The following is a 21,491-nucleotide window of genomic DNA, read 5'->3' on the forward strand; positions in this document are numbered from 1 at the left end:
AGAGTGACCTTCTCTTAGATGGATTGCCTTACAGGGCTGACGAGCTCCATCTGCCCGGAGGAGTTCCCTGACCGGGAATCGAACCCAGGCCGCGGCGGTGAGAATGCTGCATCCTAACCACTAGACCACCAGGGGTCCTCAGTTTAATATAAGCTTTAATTATTATTCACAATTATGTTTCATTGTCCTGTAACTGTAAAATCCTAAGCTACTTTAAAATTTGAGTATTTTATACAGACGAAGGAATGCTGCTTCTTTTACAAAACAAAATACACACTTCTAAAAATGCCATTTGCTAAGAAAAACTGATTTGCTTGTAATGGAATCTTACTCTGCTAAGACATCCCATCTAAGAGTACACTGCTGGGTTTGACATTTTTGAGCATACTTATATTTCATATACTTGCACCAATTATGTTTAAAAACAGCTATAAGAATTTGAATATTAAACTGCTAAAACACTGAACCTGACCACCAGGAACAGGTAACTAATCTTCTCTTCTCTTGTCCCACAGTTAACAAAATTAATATGGATCACTTTTCTAAGGAATATTCTGATGGTAGCTTGCTGTATTTGCCAGAGGGATGGAAGAGTTTTCAGCCCTCTCTCTCCCTCACCATCATCAGAGAAAGTTAATTAGTTCCTGCTAATTCCACTGCTGCTATGCAGAGAATTTCTACATTTCACATACTAGCACAGCTTCTCTGTGACCCTTTGATCCCAAATGCCAGTTATGCAGGAAGCTGGGCTTTTCTGGAGAAGTTTACATCTTTAGTGCCTCGCTGTCCTTGACGGCTTGCAGCCTAGCTATTCACCACCCAAAACCAATCCTTTGAGCACTTTTATGGACACTGGTGTGAAAAGTCAGGTTTTCTCTGTTAGTGAAGAGTATTTTGATTCCTCTTGTCACAGTATATTTAGGGGTGGGATTTCCGACAATTCATGGTAAAACCACAGCAGGCAACTAAGTACCACTCAGCCACTTGCTGACCTCCCCCAACTCTGTCACAGAGGAGAACTGGAAAGAAAAAGTAAGTCTCATGGGTTGAGATAAGAACTGTTTAATAACTAAACAAAAATATTATTATAATAATAGTAATGAAAATGAGAGAGGAATAAAACCCCAGCGAAACACTTCCTGAGTTTGCCCATGGGGATGTTGTGAGAGACAGCATCAAAAGCGTTGCTGGAGACCAGGAAGACAATATCCACTGCTCTGCCCTCAGCCACTGAGGTAACTGTTCCATCATACAAGGCAATCAGGTTTGTCAACCATGATTTACCTTTACTGAATCCATGCTGGCTACTCCTGATCACCTACTTGTCATCCATGCAGATATTGATGCCCTCCAGAGCGAAGCACTGCCATCAACTTTCCAGGGATTAAGGTGAGACTGACTGACTGGTAGTTCCCTGGGACCTCTTTCTTACCCTTTCTGAAGACCAAGGTGATATTTGCTTTTTCTCAGTCCTCAAGCACCTCTCCTGAACAGCATTATTCTTGTACTAAATCCAACACACAGCACTGTACCAGCCACCAAAAAGAAAATTAACTCTATCACAGCTGAAACTAGGACACCAAAGTGATCCACTCATTCTCTTGAGCAAATATTCTCTCACAGGTAAACAGTAACTTTTAACATTTAAATCAGGTAAGGAGAAACACTTGAGAACTGCTGTGTCATTAGCATTAAACATGAGATTTGCTTAATACCTACACATCACTGATACCAGTCTTTAACACCATGTTACATTTCTTTGAAGACATAAACTTTTCTGTCTTTGGACAAAAGCCTAAAACAGATTTCTCCAAGAAAATTTATTTCACATAAGCATCAATTACAGTTACTCAAGTTACCTGAAGTGTATACTTCTGTATTTCATCCAGAACAAATTCCACTTCTTTTGAGGTTGTTAATGAGGCAAGATTTCCACTTAAGTTGTAGCAATACAGCTTAGCATTGTCATAGCTTTCACGACTAGAATTTATGTGGAGGCAGGCATCTCCAATATGACTCCATCTTTCTCCACAGAGATGAGCTAGCGCAAAAAGCATATGATTAAAGTTGATCTGAAAAAACTTCTAAAAAACCCAAGGGAGTCTGAATTTTAACTTCCCAAGATCATAAATCAAATACATCCCACACTCAATTTTCCCTTTCATGTCACATAAATTCTGAAATACCAAGTAGCATCATACGAATTAGTGTATTTTTATGGAAAGAAACTTATAATTATTTTTTACGTTTTTAAAAGATATATGCTAAGTTTCAGCATAACAATATTCTTTTGTCAACATTTCTTCCCTGCTCAGAATTGAGCACAACACTAAGATTAGATTATGTACATAAATAATAGTGTTTTAACCCATCCCTTTACTTCAGTTTTATGTAGAATTAAGAGATCACTACTTTACCCCACCTTTATCATCCTATCTCCGCATTTATATTTGCCTAAATACAAACGCAATTAGAATGAGAGGAAATTCTGATAATATCTTAAGAACATTTCCTCTTCAACATTTTACAGCTTTATTCACACTCAGGTAACTATTAAAAGAAAAGTAAGTAATTCGGAGCAACTGTTATAGTCAACCTTTACAAAGAATGCACATATTCAGTTTTAAACTGCACAGAATAAACTGATTGAAATTATTTAATGAATAATCTCTGTAAAAAAAATGTGTTCATTAATTTCATCTGGACATAAAGATCAAATGGAAAAGGTTCTGACATCTAACCGCATATATGTAGTTATGAATATAAATTACAGAATAAATATTATTTCAGAATCTTAACAGTCACCTTCTGAGAATATTTCGTATTAGCATTTTAATATTCACTGCTTTCATAGTAGTATCAACATTAGACAATCAAGAAACTAGATCTTGGGCCCTATCTGCACAGGAAAATTGAAGTATAATTGAATTACAATTTATAAAGTAAAACCAGCTAGCAAAAGTAACAATGTCAGTACATATGTAACAGTAAAACGCTCAGTATAGCAATTCAGCTCTGCACTCAGTGGTCACCACAGGCTGGAGCTTGTCACTGGCTTTTACAGAGGCACATGCCATTATGCCTTGGCTAATGTTATTATCCCTCCTAACCAGATTAAAGGTAGCATTGATAACCCAAACAGTGGTGTAATTACATCTGTGTTCACCTGTACAGGCACAGACAGACAAGGCCAGTCAGAACAAATAAAACAAATCCAGGTCTACTCATTGAATCAATATTCTTTGGCAACAGCAAACAAGGTTTATTCAGTTTTGAAATCAACTCTGAAAAGCAGCATGGCCACCCCACAGCCCTTACCAGGTAGCGCCTGGCACTCCTGCTGCCTCTGGTCCCACTGGCAGTTCAGGTGCAGGGAGCAGCTCTTGCAGCTGGTCAACTTATTGCAGATCTGTTCATTTCTCACGTGACATTTGGTGTAGTTTTTAACTGACTATAAAGATAAAACGGACAAAACAGGATCTCAAGCATAAGTCAAACTATTAAAAAGACTGAAATACAGAGCAGGTGGATCCCTCCCAGAAAATCATGGCCACCTAAAAGCCAGGCTGAATTTAAGCTCTTTGTCCAGATTCCTTTAGCAGTTGCTCAAAGTAAAAAACGCATCTCTAGAGCACAAATCACCCCATCTGTTCTACACAACTATGAGTGTCAAACAGTACTTTGAAGAGGTCAATTCCCTGTACAGAGACCAGTAAGAGCTTAAACAACTAAACTAAATCTCTGTTTCTAAGATAATTACACTCTCACTAAATTATTTCATCCTATGCAGGTTAAAGAAAGTATAATAGTCAAACAGAACTTAAAAATGCACAAGGCACAAAATAATTACATATCATTCACCAAAGCTGCAAGAATATGCTCTACACATGACATAAAACCAGGGATAACATTATATCTCTGTTACCTCAGTATACAAGCAAAGCAGTAACACTGAAGGAATTATTACTTGGGGGGTTTGGTGGGTTTGGTGGGGTTTTTTTCTTTTTTTCCTGAAAACTGAAGTCTCCCTTTCCAAGTTCGGCATTTTGGATACAAATCTTTCTTCCCTGTGCATAGCACTTTTAATTAAGACATGATATTGATATTGTACTTAATGAACTGCTCTAAATCCTCAGCCAGTGCATCAGCTTATCCATAAGGCTGTCTCTACCAACTTAATTTCACAGTAATAATTAGAAGTAAGTCCTAATGCAAGACAGCTTTATACTCACAGAACCACAGAGTGGTTGAGATTGGAAGGGACCTCTGCAAGTCCTTCTTGTCAAACCCTCACAACTCTTGTCTCTCTCTAATAACAAAAGATTAAATTAATGCATAGCAGCAAAAATGGATTGCACTTGGATTGCAAGTGCATGATTTACTGAAAATTTTGGTTGCTTTCCATTCTAATAGTCTCCTGGAGTATGATTAAACAACATATTAAGGGACAGTATGACAGTAAGCTACACAGTTGCTGGTACTGGAATATGGACACTGATAGGGAAGAGGGGGAGGCAAAAAGTCTCCTTTTATTTTTATTTTTTTTTCAAAGTCCTGAAATAATGCAATCGTTATAATGAATTCTCAATCTCACACAGAACCAGCTTCATTCCTGGTGAAGAACACTGCTGTTTAGGGACCTTATTGTATTTTAATTTTTTGCTTTTATTGGATCAGATGCTCACCAGTAAGCTTATTATAAAAGGTACTCACTATTTTTTTGTCCTATAAAAATGGCTACTGTGAGGCAAAAAGAACCAGAGAAGCAGTTCTAGTAGAAAGCATCGACACCACAGTACGAAACAGAGCCAAAGATGATGCCATCAAGTAACAGAATGTCTATCTACGCCAATAAATGCATACAGACAGTAAAGCACAAAAACCTTTGGTACAAACCCACGCTCAGTTCCACTCCATCGTGAAGCACACTCACAAAACTCCTGAGAGATGCTTTGAAGTGAATTTTAGAGCCTAAGTAACCATCATCTGCTCCCCTACAATATCTCAACTAATACTCACCTTTAACACTTCATGTTGACATATCCTTAACATTCAGATTTTTTTTAAAATTACATGCTCTTCAGTGGTATTACACACAGATTACAATTTTCCAACTAAACCAAGATATTTGTTATTTTACTTTCTAATCATGAAGCTTGTTATGTGCTGGTTATTTAATGTTTAAAATAAAATTCGAAGTAGTAGTGACTATTCTATAATAATGTTCCTTCTTGTATTCCCTTATTCCCAGCACTTATTTCCCTTAAATCCAATTTAAACATTGCTTGCCTGAAAATCTCATTAGTTCAATGTAGATGTGAATCCAATAGGTAACTCATATTAACACAATATTAAGGTTATAACTTAAGCTACCAAACTCAATGAAATTTAAAAAGATGACAGCCCATCTGTTACAGAAGTGCTATATTGCTCTAGGATATTTATAATGTTCACACACCAAAATATGAGTAAATCATGTTCTGTATAAAGCTTCCTTCTTATGTCTGATTTACTTAGATCTTTTAAGTAGTGACCCTGATATGGTGATATATAGACAGACTTACGGACTACAGTGATTTTTCTGAATATTTACTGTAGAATGAAAATACTACAGGAGTTTATCTTAGAATCTCAGAAATTGCTATTCAATTATGTACCTCTTTCCTCCCCCTGGACTTTTCGGGTTAACAGTACACCTTGTCTAGTTTGTCTAGTCCAACTGTAAATTATTAACTTGTAGATTTGTATTATTTCTCTGAAACTACTCCCAAAACTTGCCACTGGATACTCCTCAGTAATAAATTTGATTCTATTCATATTTCCTTCTACTACTTTATACATCTCCTCTTGACTATTCTTTGAATTCCTCAAATGTTGGCAGATTGCTGTAATTATTATTATTTGTATTAGTGTATCACCCAAGGACTCCCATCATGAAAGAGGGCAATAACTTTCTGGAAGCGATGCGAGCATTACAAAAAGAAAATTATTCTTGTCTTTAAGGCACTGTATAAAAATATTTAACAATGTAGGACTATAGCTTTCTTTGAAGCATCCTCTAGGAACCCATATCCCTAAAGAGGATGTTCTTTATCATACCCTTCATGGGTTCAACGATGCTTAGTTTATGTTGCCACACTCAGATATACAATACTTATACATCACATACCAATTTGTGTTGTATTTAGATAACTGACATCAGCTGGGGCTTTATCACATTGCATGTGTGGAGACCAAGACAATGAAATTCAGAGACTGGTACTGGGGGTAAGAGTGTGGTTGGTCTCAGAGAAGAAACATGTCCCTTTTGGAGCTTCTGAAAGCAATAAGGCTTTCAAAAATGTAATACAGAGTGGATGCAGAAACACTTCGGCTGTGCCTCTTCCCATCACAGTCTCTCCAAACAGGAAAAATCACATGTACTCCACTTGAAAAGACACATCACAGACCATACTCTGACCAAAAAGATATTATGTTCACATGCTATTGCCAAGTGTTCTTGATCACATTTGAGTAAGTGTTCTCCTTTTACTCTGCCCTCCCCTATGTGTGTTATAGTAAAAGAGTAGATTTTATAACAAGCTTAATCTGAAGAGTCAGAATAAGAGCTGAAATTTTATAAGTGGGGTTTTTCAATTTATTTGCAAGCAATTCTATGGTTTTGAAAGGAAAACACTACTTTCCAAGTAAAGTTTAGTATTATATTACTGCTGCAGTTCAAGCCTGCAGAATACTTTCCTTAAGTAATTAAGGGGACAAGTTACTTTATTTGCAATCTTTTAGTGTGGCAGTTAATATTCCTATAAACTGAAGGATTATAGGCTAACAATGTAGACAACCAGTGGAGCACATTGTTATAGCTACCCCATCTCCACTGATTACTTCAGTTTTTACTGTAGAGGAGTAAGACAATGGGATAAGGAAGACATTCTTTATTAGTTCCTGAAGTGCACCCCTCAGGATTGCTGTTTGCATGTGGAGTTTGGTGTAGAAATAGGAAGAGTTATTTTGAGGGTATAAAGAATCAAAATCAATTTCTTTTAGTAACTAGTGCAAGCATTTCCAGTCGTTTCCCAAAGAAAAGGGTGAGGAAGGAGACAAAGAAGTGGGTTAGGGAAATTAAAAAAAAAAAAAGGTAAAATAAAAGACAAAAAAGGGAAAACCTTTAAAGTTCTTTCACATCATAAATATCAAAAGGAAGTCAAAATATCATCCAGTAACAACTTACATGTGCACAAGATAAATATTTTTACATTTTTCAGCCTATAAGTCTATCAGCACTTGAGCAAATTGGAACTGTAAGTGGCATGGTACATGGCCAAACCCAGCTCACCATCTCTTGCATAAGCACAGTTTAAGGAAGGCTGGCATGCAAAAAGCACTCCTGTACTTTCAGGATTTCAATGCAATCACAATTTTCAAAAGTGCCTACATATGCCTGAAAAAAACAAAACAGCTTTATGGCCAGAATGTGGACTTAATATATTGCTATCCTTATAAAAAAGACTACTCAACATATTGGGGCTCTCTGCCACTTTATCAACTACTATTTGGTTCCATTTCTGAAGAGGAAAAAAAAAAAAAAGGATAAAGCAAATTTTTTACTCTAATATTCAAGCTTTCTCAGGTCTTCCTTAGTAAAGGAAACTTCGCATTTTGTTGCAATTGGTCAGCCCTCTTCAGTCATTTACCATTTTATTTCTCATAAGGTACAAAAAGATTTTGCTACCATAGGGCAGCTCCTCCCTGAGGAGCAGATCAATCCTTTGTTTATTTTTCCATGCAACTATATCTCAAGAAAAATGACACCTTGTAAAGGTGCAGCAATCTAAAATAAAATTGATCTCTCCCCAAAGCTTTTTCTTTTTTTCTTTTATTTTTTTGGTAAGGACTTCTGAGAATATTTCCATTATAAATTTTAAGTATAGTCAAGTTTCTGCACAACATCAGTAAGGGAGTATCATTCTCACAAGATGTGAGACATATGCAGACATACAAAGTGAATACAGTTTCATAAACATATTAAGCAGATTCAGATCTGGAGATTTTTGTCTATATAAAGAAATAGGCAAAATGCTTCAGAACTAGTGAGGACCAGGAAGACACTTAGGATATTACAGAGTACAAACGAAAGTGTCAAAATGCAAAATCAATGCAACAGACTTAAGGACAGTGAACTGCTTGTAAAAGTCAGCATAATCTACTCCACAAAAATCAGAAATATATCACAAGCAGGACACAGAACTTTGGAGAAAAAAAAAAGGAAGGAAGATGTGAGACAAAAAATCTTAAAAAAAAAAAAGCAGATATCAGCATGACAGAAAGCTGTTTCTCCCAATTTTAGAAGAAGACAGAGTGGTGTGTAGTGCTTAGAGGGACACCTATGCAGAAATATTAGGTTTTACAAGTCAATCAAAATATTCCTGTTTAAATTTCCATTCCTGATATAGACAGGCAATGAGCGGGAGAAAAAGAGTAAGTACATTGATCATCAGTTCCTTCTTTGTGACAAAGTCTTATACAATATTCTATGTTTTAAAGCTGAAAATGGCCCTGGGTTAGATGCAAGAGGCTCCCTGAAAGAACCTGAAAGAGGAAACGATAAAGATATCAATATGTGATATTTCAGGAAGTCTGTACTTGGCAAGAGACACTATTAATGACAGTATTATAGTTGCTTTTGCCCCTATGGCAAAGAAGTATCTGTATTTGCATATTTTTGAAAAAAGGGAGAATAGGTAATGTTCCCTTTTTTAGCTCCATCAATCTCAAAGATAAAAATTAAATAATTTTTTGTTCTTGGTTTAACTTCAGTGTATTATATAAAGCCACTGTAAGCAGTCTGGTGTAATTTCTCAAGGCAATCTTCAAAATCCTTTTTACAACAGAAAAAACCCTTTAATTAATGGTCAAAAACAGCCAACAAGGCACTACTGCTAGGTTGCTCTCCAATCTACTCACTATTCAAATTTCAGTACCGTCTTAAACCACTCTGCTTCTTTAAACTATTTCCCAGTGGGGCAAGAGATCATTCACCCCTCAACATTTGCATCAGACATGACAGGGCCAACATAGTATGCAGAAGTATCCCACTTCTGTGAGTTTTACTGAGAGAAAAACAAAGCAGCTTTCCAGTGCTGAAATGAGTCAGACCTCCAGAACAACCTGGCATTGCAAGCCTCTGCTTGCAATTACATCAGATATGAGTATGACATATACCTTGATGATCTGTAAGTGTGCACAGTAGAGGACTATAGTGTCCTGTTAACATTCTGACTCACATCAGGTGGTGAATATAGGCAGGTATATGTGCATCATCAATGCATATTATCACTGCTTATGAAGCCCATCTGTCCAAATAGAATTATTTCAGGGAAATTTTCATATTTTACAGGCCTTCCAAACAGCAGAGCAATCATTGTTTTTCAAAAAATCTGTGACCATGATGCCAATGCCAAACTGGTTGACAGCATATCTTTAGTACACTGGCCAGTTTCCACAGGGTGAAAGCAGCAGATTCTAAAATGTTATTGTCTGTCTCATCTGGAGTTCTATGATCTAAGTCATAAATCAAGGCCCTCGTACAGCTGCAAAAATGGGGCTTTCTCCTTGTGATATTTCTGAGTCTACAGCTTGTTATCCCATATTATCACAGTGCTGTCACAACATTTTCATTTTGTGGGCCTAGTGCAGAAGTAGCAGTCTATGAAAATGGATAATCAGCCTGATCCATTCTGTTTCTTCACATGGAACCATTCTGTTTATGCTATTTTGGTGGGTGTATATTGAAGATGCAAAATCCTTCCTCCATCATCTCATGGCCAATAGACTAATTTTGCAACAGCCACCTCCAATTTGTGAGGGTGCCTCTTTTAAGAAATCATTTTGATGAATCTTCACTAGCCCATTCTTCAGTAACTGCACTAACAGCCTCTCCTATCCACTTCAAAGCCTGAATAAAAGACAGGAAATGATACAGAGAAAACCAGTGCATCAGTTGCTAATTAAGCTGACAATCTTAGTCATGAAAGGTTGTCAGAGAAGGACACTGAACTGAGAAACTTGTGCTAAAATACTGAGTGCTTCATATTTATTACGGGATGAAGATGGTCTGCTCCTTAGCAACTGTTCCTTGCTCAGGAGTTGAAAACCACGGTTAGAAAATTAGTACCTAATATAGTACAATGTGTCAGGAAAAGAAGAGCCCTTGAAGATCACAAAGGAAACTAACCATTAGTGCCTGGAATGTGAAATCCCTCTGACAGACTTATAACGTGGCCACTGATGAATTTGTGTCTGCATTGCTTTTATTAGTAGTGACTAGCTACAAATGCCAGTGATTAGAACTGGCTGTTCTCACTCTAAATGGGCAAGATTTGAGTCAGAGTCAATCCAACTCACACCCTAATTTGTCTGTCTGGAGAACAAGATTGATTTGCAACAGGTTCAAGCCAGAGAGCAAGCTACTTTTACTAATGGAAGTGTGTAAAGAAAGGATTTTGAACTCAAGTACAACCATGTGTCTGCAGCTACCTGAAAAGTATAAGAACGCAAAATTTATAAAGCTAAAATACTATTTACAAGCTTGTCAAAAATCAAATGAATACGCAAGAGATGCAGCAGGCGGTCAACAACAACATGAAGTACAAAACTAAGCAATATTAAAAAGAGAAAACTATAAACTTGCTTGAATCTACGGGATCTGATAGCTTGTCCTTAAAAACATCAGAACAATCTCACCAAATCATCACAAGCCAGTTACTCTCGTGGTTACAGAGGCTCATATTCCTTTAACGAGATGACAAGTCCATGACTTAAAGAAAAAAATTTCTATGATGACCAATGATCGGAATACCAAGACTAATGAGACTGACCCAGTTCTGTATGAAAGGAAAAAAACAAACAGCCACCCTTCACGGGTTTCCACAGTTTCTGCCTGTGTACTGTACCCCACATATGCAAAACCACAAGTTAATAATGGACTCTGTGACCTTTCAAATGTCATTAATTAGGAGATAATGATATTTTCCTAAGAAATATACAATGGGCTAAACACAAACCTAAAGAAAAATTTTGTTTACCCTGACCTAGATTTTTTTTGCCTTCTGCAATATTTTTACTGCAAAAGCCTGACAAACATGTTGATGCTCGTGCTCAAAACAAGTAAGTATTATTCTACAATACTAAGAAAAGGAACAGTACTGATAACATGCTCAAAGATTTGCAAAGACTCACCATGCTACAGTTACTATTTGCTGAAATGCACTTCTTGTCATCACACCATTGGCACCCGTTTGTGTTGGCAGTGCAGCTCGCACAGTCCGCGTACCGGTAACATCTGTCGTCTGCAGCAGCTGGAACACAAGTGACAGTCAAAAAGAAAGGTCCCACAAAAGGAGAATAATACCACCTTTTAAACACTTGCCTAGAGCTTTTCCCATTACATCCTCCATTTGAATTCTAACCATTCTTAAAGGTTTAAGTTACTGCAGGAAATTAATTCTATTCAGTTAATAAGATTTACTCCTTTAAAAATTCCTTTAGTAACAACTGTATCTGAAGGCTCACAAGTTTCATATCAACTGAAGGAATATTCACTGATATACAGCATACAAGCTCTCATAGCACAATGCATAAATTAGGAGTAGGAAGAAGTTTTTCAACTATTCTTTCTTCACTTTAACACAGAAGAACGATTCTCTTAAGATGCACGTTTCTGATAAAAATATTAGATGGCTATGCAAGAAGATAAGAAGACAAAAATAGTAAATAAAAAAAAAATCTAAGACAGATATTAGCAACACATGGACATTTTATAGTAAGTTAGAGTTCTATCCTTCTCTACAAAACATGTTTGAGAAAGACTTCATGTTAAATTCCTAATACTGGGACTAAAATTCAGATTATTTAAAAAAAATTGAGACACAAATTGTTACTTCTGTTTAAAGGAGATAAAAATCTGAAACATCACCATGACCCAAAATAGGAGAATTTGTACCATTTCCTACCCTAATTACTGTGTTTAACTCCTGTTTGGTTTGGCTCCTTTAGTCTCAGGGTCATGCAGGTTTACGAGATTCTCTTGCCAGGGAAGCCTTTCCATCCAAGAATCAATCTTTTGAAAACTCACTAAAATTTCTGCTTATCCTTTAATATTGACCATCAGCAGTTTCTCAGATGATATTCTCAACCAGGTAAAAATTGAGCCAAGTGATTTAAAATAATATAAGAAAAATTGGCTTTTGGCAAAAAATTACCGCCTGAAACCAGAAGAATTTGACAGCATTGAAGCAGTGCTGTTCACATAACTTCTTTGGAACTGGAATTCTACAGACCTCACGTCTTGCAAGTTGAGTTGTAGTTTATTGCCACTGCAGCAGCTGTACTTTAGAAACTGCTCTAACTTTTTTATTTTCCTTCAGCCTTTCTGTCTGTGCCTTGTTTTGTTTCAGGGTTTTTTAAGCACCTGTTGATATGATCAGCTTTTTATAAGATCCACTTTCATCTGTATTGAATTTAATGCCTCAAGACTTTTATTTTTTATATATATATATGAAACTCATTACGCTTTAGATCTTTAAATGTTATGAAAATGTACAGAAGTAGTTTTCCAGAGAACTTCACCTGGATAACATTTTTGTTATATCATGCACCTTTTATTTTATGAGTTTGCAACTTTATAGCTAGTCCAGAAACTAACTTAGCAAAAGCTAACAGGAAAATAAACTGTCTTGAAGTGTTGATTAATAGCAGTGCTAATAACTCTTCAATAAGCATTAACATAGACTGCCAGTTTAATTGTATGGCAGTTTGTACATACAGCACACAGCCAAAAGCAATTTTACACTGTGTTGAAAGGAAAGATGCACAGAAAAAGTAGTAGGTTCATGTAGCAGCGATAAATATTCTGTTCGTGTGACGCATAAGAACAACACTTTCACAAGCAATTTATTTATGACAAGCCAAAATGCTTTAGGAATAAGTTGTACAGTTATTCACAACACTAAATTGCTCTTTCAAACAATACAGGATAGAAATTCATATGACAAACTTGAACCCATTGTGACATACTGCAACAAAGGGATTGTTTGTCTCAAGTTTTTTTCCAGCTGAGACTGCGCTATATTCTTCTGTACAAATGCTGCTGTTTGATAGACAATCTATTTGAAGCAGCCTTGCTTTCCTTTTCACTTATTGACACATACAGGTACGAGTTTCATGTGCCTGTAATGCCAGGGATCACCTGCAGTGACCATTTGTGCTCTGACTGCTGTTATGCTTTCCCTCAGCACCTTAAACTTGTGCTCTTTTGCACCTACTTCCCTGTATTTAAAATACAAAAAGATTCCAGAACTGAATGATTTTTTAAAAAAAAATCATCTATAAATCTCTTACACTGGGTATTTCCAGAGAGGAACAGTCTTAACATTCCAGTCACTGGTTCCACGTGGTTACATTTTTTGGGAGTCGTGTGGGGGTTGTCCACCACCACTTCCCACCCCCCACCTCCTACATTACAGTGCAAATCTGACATTAAAAGACTGGAATTCACTTACCTGTTTTCTTAGGACATTTTGCTCTAAGGATGTTATTAGCATGTCCAGATTCCCAAGATTCACAGTGTTTTTTATTCCACAGGCATCTTATTCCTGGACGAGCATTTTTACACAGCTCTTCATCTCTGAATGCCTCACAGTTTGGAGGCTTGTACACGAGGATGTCATTCAATAGAACACTTGAAAAACCCCCAAATATATACATGGACCTATTAGGAAAAATCAGTTAAATATAACTGTTACTGTAGACATATTGTATTGATTTATCTGTCTTGATATACAATTTAAAACCCTACATAATATTATAAAAAACTTTCTCCATCTTTTTCTAATAAACACTCTGTCAGTGGTTCCTTTAATTATTAGTTTTTCAATTTATTTCTCCATAGAAGTTTAGACTAACAAAAAAATTGCTGGAAGCTCACTGTGATGTATGTATTAGGAAGTGGCATACACCAAATTTTTGGAAAGAACAATGAAGAGTTTTGGAGGAAACTCTTCATTTTTGCAGCTCAGTAATGAGAACAGAGCATGAAATACAAGAACATTTTTCTTCACAAAGATTTCAAAGACAGCCAGCAAAAATTGGCAAGATGGATTTTTTTTTGGTAATATTTCTGGTGCACTAGCTGCTGACATCAAAACAAAGACCTTGAGTCCTTAATCTTATCATTTAAAATTACAAAAAATCTTGGGTAAAAGATAGTAATAGAAAACCTGTGTATCTCTTGTATCATATAATCTTATAACAGAATTAATCATAGAGTTACCAATAGCAGAAATCTGGAAAGTATCTTGCATTGCACTTTTTTGTACATAAAAAGAAAAAAAAGGAATTTTCACCTTGAGTATAATTCATTCAGAGTGACAGTTCTTGAAGTATCAGACATAGCTGAGACGTCATAAAAGGCACAAATCAGAATGAAAAACTATCACTTGCTGAATTCATTAATTCCAAGCAATTTTCTCTTAATGAATAAATCTGTTCATTGATTAATGTCAAGTGCTCTGTGTACAGACTTACAACCTAGTGCTATTTTTGTTAAATGCAGTCACACTCTTATTTGTAGTGTTACTTATTACCTCTGTTATTTCTGACCTATACAATATCCCTAGGCAGAGGACCTGTTAAGTGGCCCACATATACTTAATACTGAGTTTGTTAGTGTGATGAATAATGTAGAAGAGGTACAATGATCTAGAGCACTGCAACTATCAGATATTAGGCCAGTTGGCAACCAGCAAAAGTAAAACTGGCACAAGCAACCACTACAGATTCCTTTAAACCTGAACTCTGTTTTCCACATCTTTTCCAGTAAAAAGGAGACATTTGTCCCTACTTTAGGGATTGGGGTAAAAGAAGCAGAGCTCAGCCACCAAATCCAGAAAACTCCAGATCCACTCTACCTGCTTTTCTAGATGATGAAGCTTTACTGTTCTTCTCTACTCAACATGAAATGACATGAAAGAATGCTACATTTCCTAGAGGATAAGCAACATACTTATTATTGTCTAGATGCTGGCAGGCTTTTCCTCCTGCAAGTGCTTAAAGATGATAACTGTATCAGTATCATCCAAATATTGCCTTTTTCCAAACAAATTTTAGTTACATGGTTACTTTATGATTGTAGAAGAACAAGAAATTATAGCATGCTGCAAAGAAAAAAATATTTCTCCCACTACAACTAGGTGAAGGTTATAGTTGGTACCAAATATCAAATTCACTGTAGCTCACAATACTGAGGAAATGCCTCAGTACACTAGAAGGTTAACTTAAAATGTCATTGAACAGATTCCACAGCATGGCAGTTTATGATGATGATTAGCTGGACTGATTACCTAAGACAAGTAAAGACTCTGACAAGCGCTACTTTTCCCTTTAATAACTTAGATCAGTTCTATGTCATTGAACCATACTTCAAAAAAGTCTAATTTCTGCTATGGGGTTTTTGTTTTATTCATTCAGAAAAGTGGTGAGGAAGATTTAAAAGACACTTCATTTACCCGTTACTGACAACAGCAGTGTGACCAAATCTGTTGACATCTCGATGCAGATTAGGTTTTGGTAAAACCTTCCATTCGTCACAAGCTGAAAGACACAACAAAAACATATGAAAACATACATCAAATAATCTGAAAAGTTTTCAGCATAATATATGCAAGCTATACTTTAATTGCTCAAGAATAAATCGACATGTACTCCTTTTGTTGACTAGGTGCTCCAAGAACCTGTGAGCAACACTGATCTATCCTGACATTTATCAAGGCCACAGGACACTCATGGAAGGGTTGCTTTATTACACAGAGTTCTCTGCCTTCACAGCCAGTTTCAACATCCAAAGCAACAAGCACTGCCATCATTGTTATCAAGTGATCAGTAATAGTGCCCTAATATTTACACACTCTCAAATCAGCCACAGGATTTCAATTCATACACTTTCAAGGAACATCTATGACAGTGAACTTAGTTCTTTTCATAAGCATTTTAAGACAAACTACCACACCTTCAGCTGTGCAACCCAACACATTATTGTCTTACTTTGGACATCTTGGTTTAAGAACGCTAGTATTTACTTTCCTTTCACCATATATTTGAGATGAATGCTGTATTTCCATGTCAAATTAACCATTCAAGCATATTTCTTTTAGTACTGCTGTAGGAACATTTACAAATATGGTTCTGGTGTAGTTTCATTTTTCTTTCCTGACTGGAATATTAGTTCTTTAGAACTATTAGTTCCTTCTTCATTATTTCCTGTTTGAACTTTACACACTTCAAAAATTCAAATCCCACAACAATAGAAATAAGGAGCACCTGCAGATTGAAACTTCAAAGAAATATCTTTAAAGTGGAGCAAAGAAAGTACTTTTCTACAGAGCAAGCAAAACATTTCCAGAATATGTCATAACAGATTTTGGAGGGTAAACTTTCAGGAAACCTTTCAGATCAGGCAAAGGGTTACAGTTTTTTCAATAAAAAAAAAAAAAAAATCTGCTACACACACAAAGATAGGGATTAAATCCAAAGCTGAAAACAAGTTAAAGGGAGAGAGACCTCTCCAATTTAATCCAAATAAGAGCATGGCTTTATTTATATACAGAGAGACATACTTTATTCTAAACCAGTGGCAAAGCTATCAACTTGGACATGCAGAAAAAAGAATACCTATTTGGTCAGCATACTCTTCCTAATGGTAAGTGGGTAAGTGGGTAAGTAAATAGAGCACATGCATATAGAAACTGCAGAGTCAGAATTAGTAACACAAAGCAGATTAATACAAAATATTGGTATTTAGCCAATGGATTCTTCGTAGGTTTTGGTAAAGAATCAAATAGAATTCATTCCTGTTCATCATCTTCAAACTTGTTTTAAACATCCCTAAGTACCCAAATTTCCAGACTTCACTGGACTGCTCCAAGAAGAAAGTGCCAAACAGGGAATGTAGCATGAATTACAACATTATTTATCAATATTACAGCATTCTGTGTGTTTTGTATATTGTATTAAGTCTAATAATGATAGTTAACTCTATGGAACAAAGAATAAAATATTTTCCTCGATAAAATGTTATGCACTCTTAAGGTATTATACAGATAGTAAGGAGAAGGAAGATATGGTATTCATTGTATTTACCATTGTCTCTGTATGTAACCAAGTACAATATAAAGCACATGAAAGCATATACTGCTTTTAATAGAACCAAGCAGATGAAGGAACAATACTATTCATTCCAAACTGCTTTGCAGAATTTTTAGTCACTGAAAAGTAGAAGGAGAAATATTGGGGTTTTTCTCTCTGTTACTAGGGCTTCTACTTCAAGAACAAGCAGTACCACGTTATATCATTAAAAGACAAAGGTTCATATTCCCCCCCAGTGTAGATTAAATGGTTACCAGATGACACAGAAGTGGCTCTCAGAGTGAGCTGCCAGTCACACAAATTTGTTATGTGATGAAACACACCATAGAAAGGCACTAGATTTAAAGCAATCCAGCTGATGCTGGCAGAGAAAAACCCCAACTGAACTTTGCACAGGGTAATGCACTCCAGGGTCCACACTCCAACAGGTCAGGCCTCAACACGTCTCATGTACAACCTACTGTCAATATTGCATTACTGATATCAGAGAGGACCAAGACATTTCATAGAAAACCTCTCAGTGCTGCAACAATATACATTTGTTACTAGAAGCTTTCCCACTATCATTTTATGGGGGGAAAACAAAAAACCTAACACATTTCTAATCAATGTTGTCATGTCAGTAAAACATGGATTTGTTTTTAAAAATCTAACTAAGACCAAATTTACCAAGATGTTACTGGAGGAAAAATGGGACAAATACAGCATACTAGCTCATCCAGTTAGTCGTGCAAGTCTTTTTATGAATGTTTTTTGCTCCTCAGACACATAGTTGAACATAATATTAAAAACCTGTCTCGCAGTGGAGGGCAGTCTAAAGTTTGACCTTGCCAGTCATATCTGATTTTGAACAATGTATTACTTAAACACTAGGGCAGAACTGGTGCAGAATCAAGTTAACAAAGCTCCATTCAATTCATGTCTGAATTAAGTTAATAAAGCAGTTCTGAAAAATCATAAAAGATGAGCACCCAACTATCTCAAATTTAAATTTTTATAGAGAAAAATCTAGGAGAGCTGCATATCTACAAGCTATTTCAAAGGTGATTGCTCTCCCATTTCTTCATCTGATTTATTAAGTGCATTAAGGATATCTTAATTATTTTCAATAACTAAAGAGACTGTGAGAATAACCCTGAAAATCTTGACAACTCACTTCCAAATCTACAGTATTTTCTAAAGAATAAGAGAAAATCAGGGAACTGAAAAAGTCCCCTTGCAGGAAAAACCATAGAAACTCAGCTGAAAAACTGTAGGCATTGAAAAGAAGCTTATTTACAACTCCTCTTCATCCCCCACCCCACAATGCCCAATTCTGCACTCAACCCTGAACAGAAGTACCATGGCCATCTCAAAGTGATACTCTCACAGCACACTTTAAATAATGGAAAGGGTTCATACTTCCAAAACACGATAAAAGGAAAAAGACTTTCTTTATATAGTATAGTAGTAGTTAGAGTAATGATCCAAGATGTAAGAGAAAAAGGTTCATTTCCTACCTGGTGGGATTTAAACCTAAAGTTTTCATCTCTGAGCAAAAGTACCCTCACTGTTCTAGTGAGGTAACTTTTCACTACGCCAAGTTAATGCTGTTCCACTGAACAGATAAAAAAATATAGAAAAAATTAATATTGCTAGAAATAGGAAGTTGTTAAGTCTCTAAAAAAGTGGCAACCAATGTTCCATGCTTTACCTCTAAAATCAAATTGGTATTTATGCACTGGCAGCCTGATTTAGTGACAAACTCTTACTACACTTGGAGATAAGTTTTAAGGGAAGGTATATGAAACTACCTACTTTACGTTTACATTATCAAATAATTTCTCAATTACAAACAATTTAAATAGATTTGAAATCCCGATGTATTTATTCTGCTTAATCACAGTCTGTAACACTGGCAATGCTTATGCTTCTATTTTCTCTTCGTGTATTTCCAATAATTACTCAGTCAGTTTTTCTCTGGTAAAAGAAGTAATATTGGTTCACAAAGTATGGACACCATTATACTTCTGTCTAGTTCTTTTTCATGACTCTAGACAACTAAAGACTAAACACAAACAACTAAAAACATCATGAAAGTTAGTTACTAACAAAAAAGTTACTTTCTGATTCTTTCCACACTGCATAAATATTTTTCTTTAATAAGATAATAAAAATCTCCTTGTTCTTAGGAAAACACGAAGACAAGTATGTTCAGAACAGCATGAATTGAATTTAAACTATAGAAATAACATCTACAACAGCATCTACACACAGAACAGTGACTCCCTAAGCAATATAAAGAAACCAACAACCTTAAGCTTTACTATTAAATGGAGCAATTAGTGCATTACATTATTATGGCTTTGCTCTTCTAATAGCACAGCGATATGGAGGTAATTGCTATTACAGACTGCACCAGAACTACATTTATGACTTAAGTGCTCAGGAACACATAAAACTTAATCTTTCACAGCGGCTGCTTTACATTTTCTTTGTGATGGCACATTGATAATCCATTTGTAACTCCAGAAGGAGGGAGAATGGCAAAAATAAATGGGTTTACATTGGAAAAAAAATAAATTTACAGACGTTTAAACTTGCTCATTTTGTCGATGACAAAGACTAGAAGTGAAACAACTTCTTTTACAAGCAAACAATTTATGAATAAACAATTCATTTTATTACAAATTACAAGCAATAGGTTTGATTACAAGTGGAACTAAAGTCAATCTCTAGAGATAATTTTGATTTTTTTTTTCCAAAAAAGGAAAATGCTTTTAAGCTTTGTTTGAATACCCTGGAATAAACTTAATATTTCACACGTAATATTGTCTTTCATAAGCAACTGAATTTGCATATTACAAAAGAAACATTGTGGAGTGTATTATTGGTGTAAATATATGTCTTATTGCACTTCTGCCATAGATACAAACAACGCTGAAATACAAAAACCGTTAGGAGAGAACATAGAAACAGCTGCCATGTTCCAATGACTTCAGTTTTTGGCTTTTATAGAGATTCCCTGTCAGTATTTCTCTATACATTTCTAGGGTATCCAGATATCTTAGCATTGGCATATGTGGAACAAAAGGACAGACTAAATACTTCATAAACTGAAACTTAAGGAACTTAGGCATAGAGATATATGCTTACTAACAGTATCATCTGGCCAGGAACTAAAATAAATATCCTTAATCTTTAAAAAAAGCATCTATTTAATTATACATACATATTTTAATACTAGTTTCAATAGTTAGAATCTGTTTTAAACTCTGATTCTGTGTGTCTAATAATCTATTTTTATTTGCAAATTTTGCATCTGAATACTCATAAAATATAATCTAAATTACTTTTCTAAGCCCTGATTTAAATAGAAATGCAAGTTTTAAGCACATGGTGGCTCCTGTATCACAGTTCTACAGTTAAAAAAAAAAACAGCAACCAAAGCAACTAATATTTCACATATCTATCCCTAAAGGTTTAGAGTACAGTTCCAAAATTTTTATCTGAAGATGGCATAAAACAAGTTCTTCAATATGCACATAAGCAACATTTGTGTATACATACATATTTATATGTATGTAACACATATTTATATAAATACATAGTGTGGTGGTGGCGGATTTCAGGGGAAGTTTAATTATTTTCAAGTATTACTTCAACAGGATCCCCAGGGTGAAAATTGAGCTGTTGTTCAGAAAATTAAAACCCACAGAGTACAGAGCCTTCCAACTACCCATCTACACATTTAGAGAGAGAAAAGCTTTCCAATAATGCTAATGTCCTACAAATTATAAATCAGATTTATACAATACATTTATCAGCACTGCAGTATTAATTATAGGGTAGGATAAGGAAGAATGACACATATGGTTTCTCAACCTCTCCACCAGATACAAAGTCCTGTGCAGGGCTAAGAGTTGGACTTGATGATCCTTCTACGGCCCTCCCAACTCAGCATATTCTGTGATTCTGTGAAAGATTGAAGACAAAAGTGAAGAAATAAAGCTGCAATGCTGAACCCCTCCTTTCTTCCCAAGACTAGAAGAGAGAACAGATGATGATAGGATTTTTTTCTCCAAATCCGGTTACAAGACATAATCTGGTTCCAAAAAGTTGGTTGTTAGCATAGTCCAGAAGATGGAGTGTGACTGAATAATCATAGCGTAACTTCTGCTATTTTTCAGAACATTATCAGAGACTTTTGTCTGGGAGGGCTTACTATGACTGCTGCAATACCAAAAGGCCAATAGCAGCAAGAAGAATCCATAACAATCTTTAATTCATTTCAGTTACACTGGAAGCCATATGAG

At 35.7% G+C, this 21,491-nt stretch overlaps 1 protein-coding gene across 1 annotated transcript in view; it reads right to left on the bottom strand.

Annotated features, from left to right (window-relative positions):
- Nucleotides 1-1,859: 1,859 nt before the first annotated feature.
- The window catches only part of LOC108509751 (attractin-like protein 1), a gene marked incomplete at its 3' end in the record, with an annotated part of 104,987 nt that continues 85,355 nt past the window's right edge, over nucleotides 1,860-21,491 (bottom strand). Inside the window, exons 11-15 of the mRNA XM_017839326.1 lie at nucleotides 15,561-15,645; nucleotides 13,557-13,765; nucleotides 11,236-11,354; nucleotides 3,319-3,451; nucleotides 1,860-2,041 (exon numbers count right to left, since the gene is read on the bottom strand). Coding sequence (XP_017694815.1) covers nucleotides 1,860-2,041; nucleotides 3,319-3,451; nucleotides 11,236-11,354; nucleotides 13,557-13,765; nucleotides 15,561-15,645 — 728 coding nt within the window. The remainder of the gene's footprint in view (nucleotides 2,042-3,318; nucleotides 3,452-11,235; nucleotides 11,355-13,556; nucleotides 13,766-15,560; nucleotides 15,646-21,491) is intronic.

The sequence above is a fragment of the Lepidothrix coronata genome, unplaced genomic scaffold, assembly GCF_001604755.1.
Source record: "Lepidothrix coronata isolate B3197 unplaced genomic scaffold, Lepidothrix_coronata-1.0 Scaffold8, whole genome shotgun sequence".
NCBI classification, from domain to species: Eukaryota; Metazoa; Chordata; class Aves; order Passeriformes; family Pipridae; genus Lepidothrix; species Lepidothrix coronata.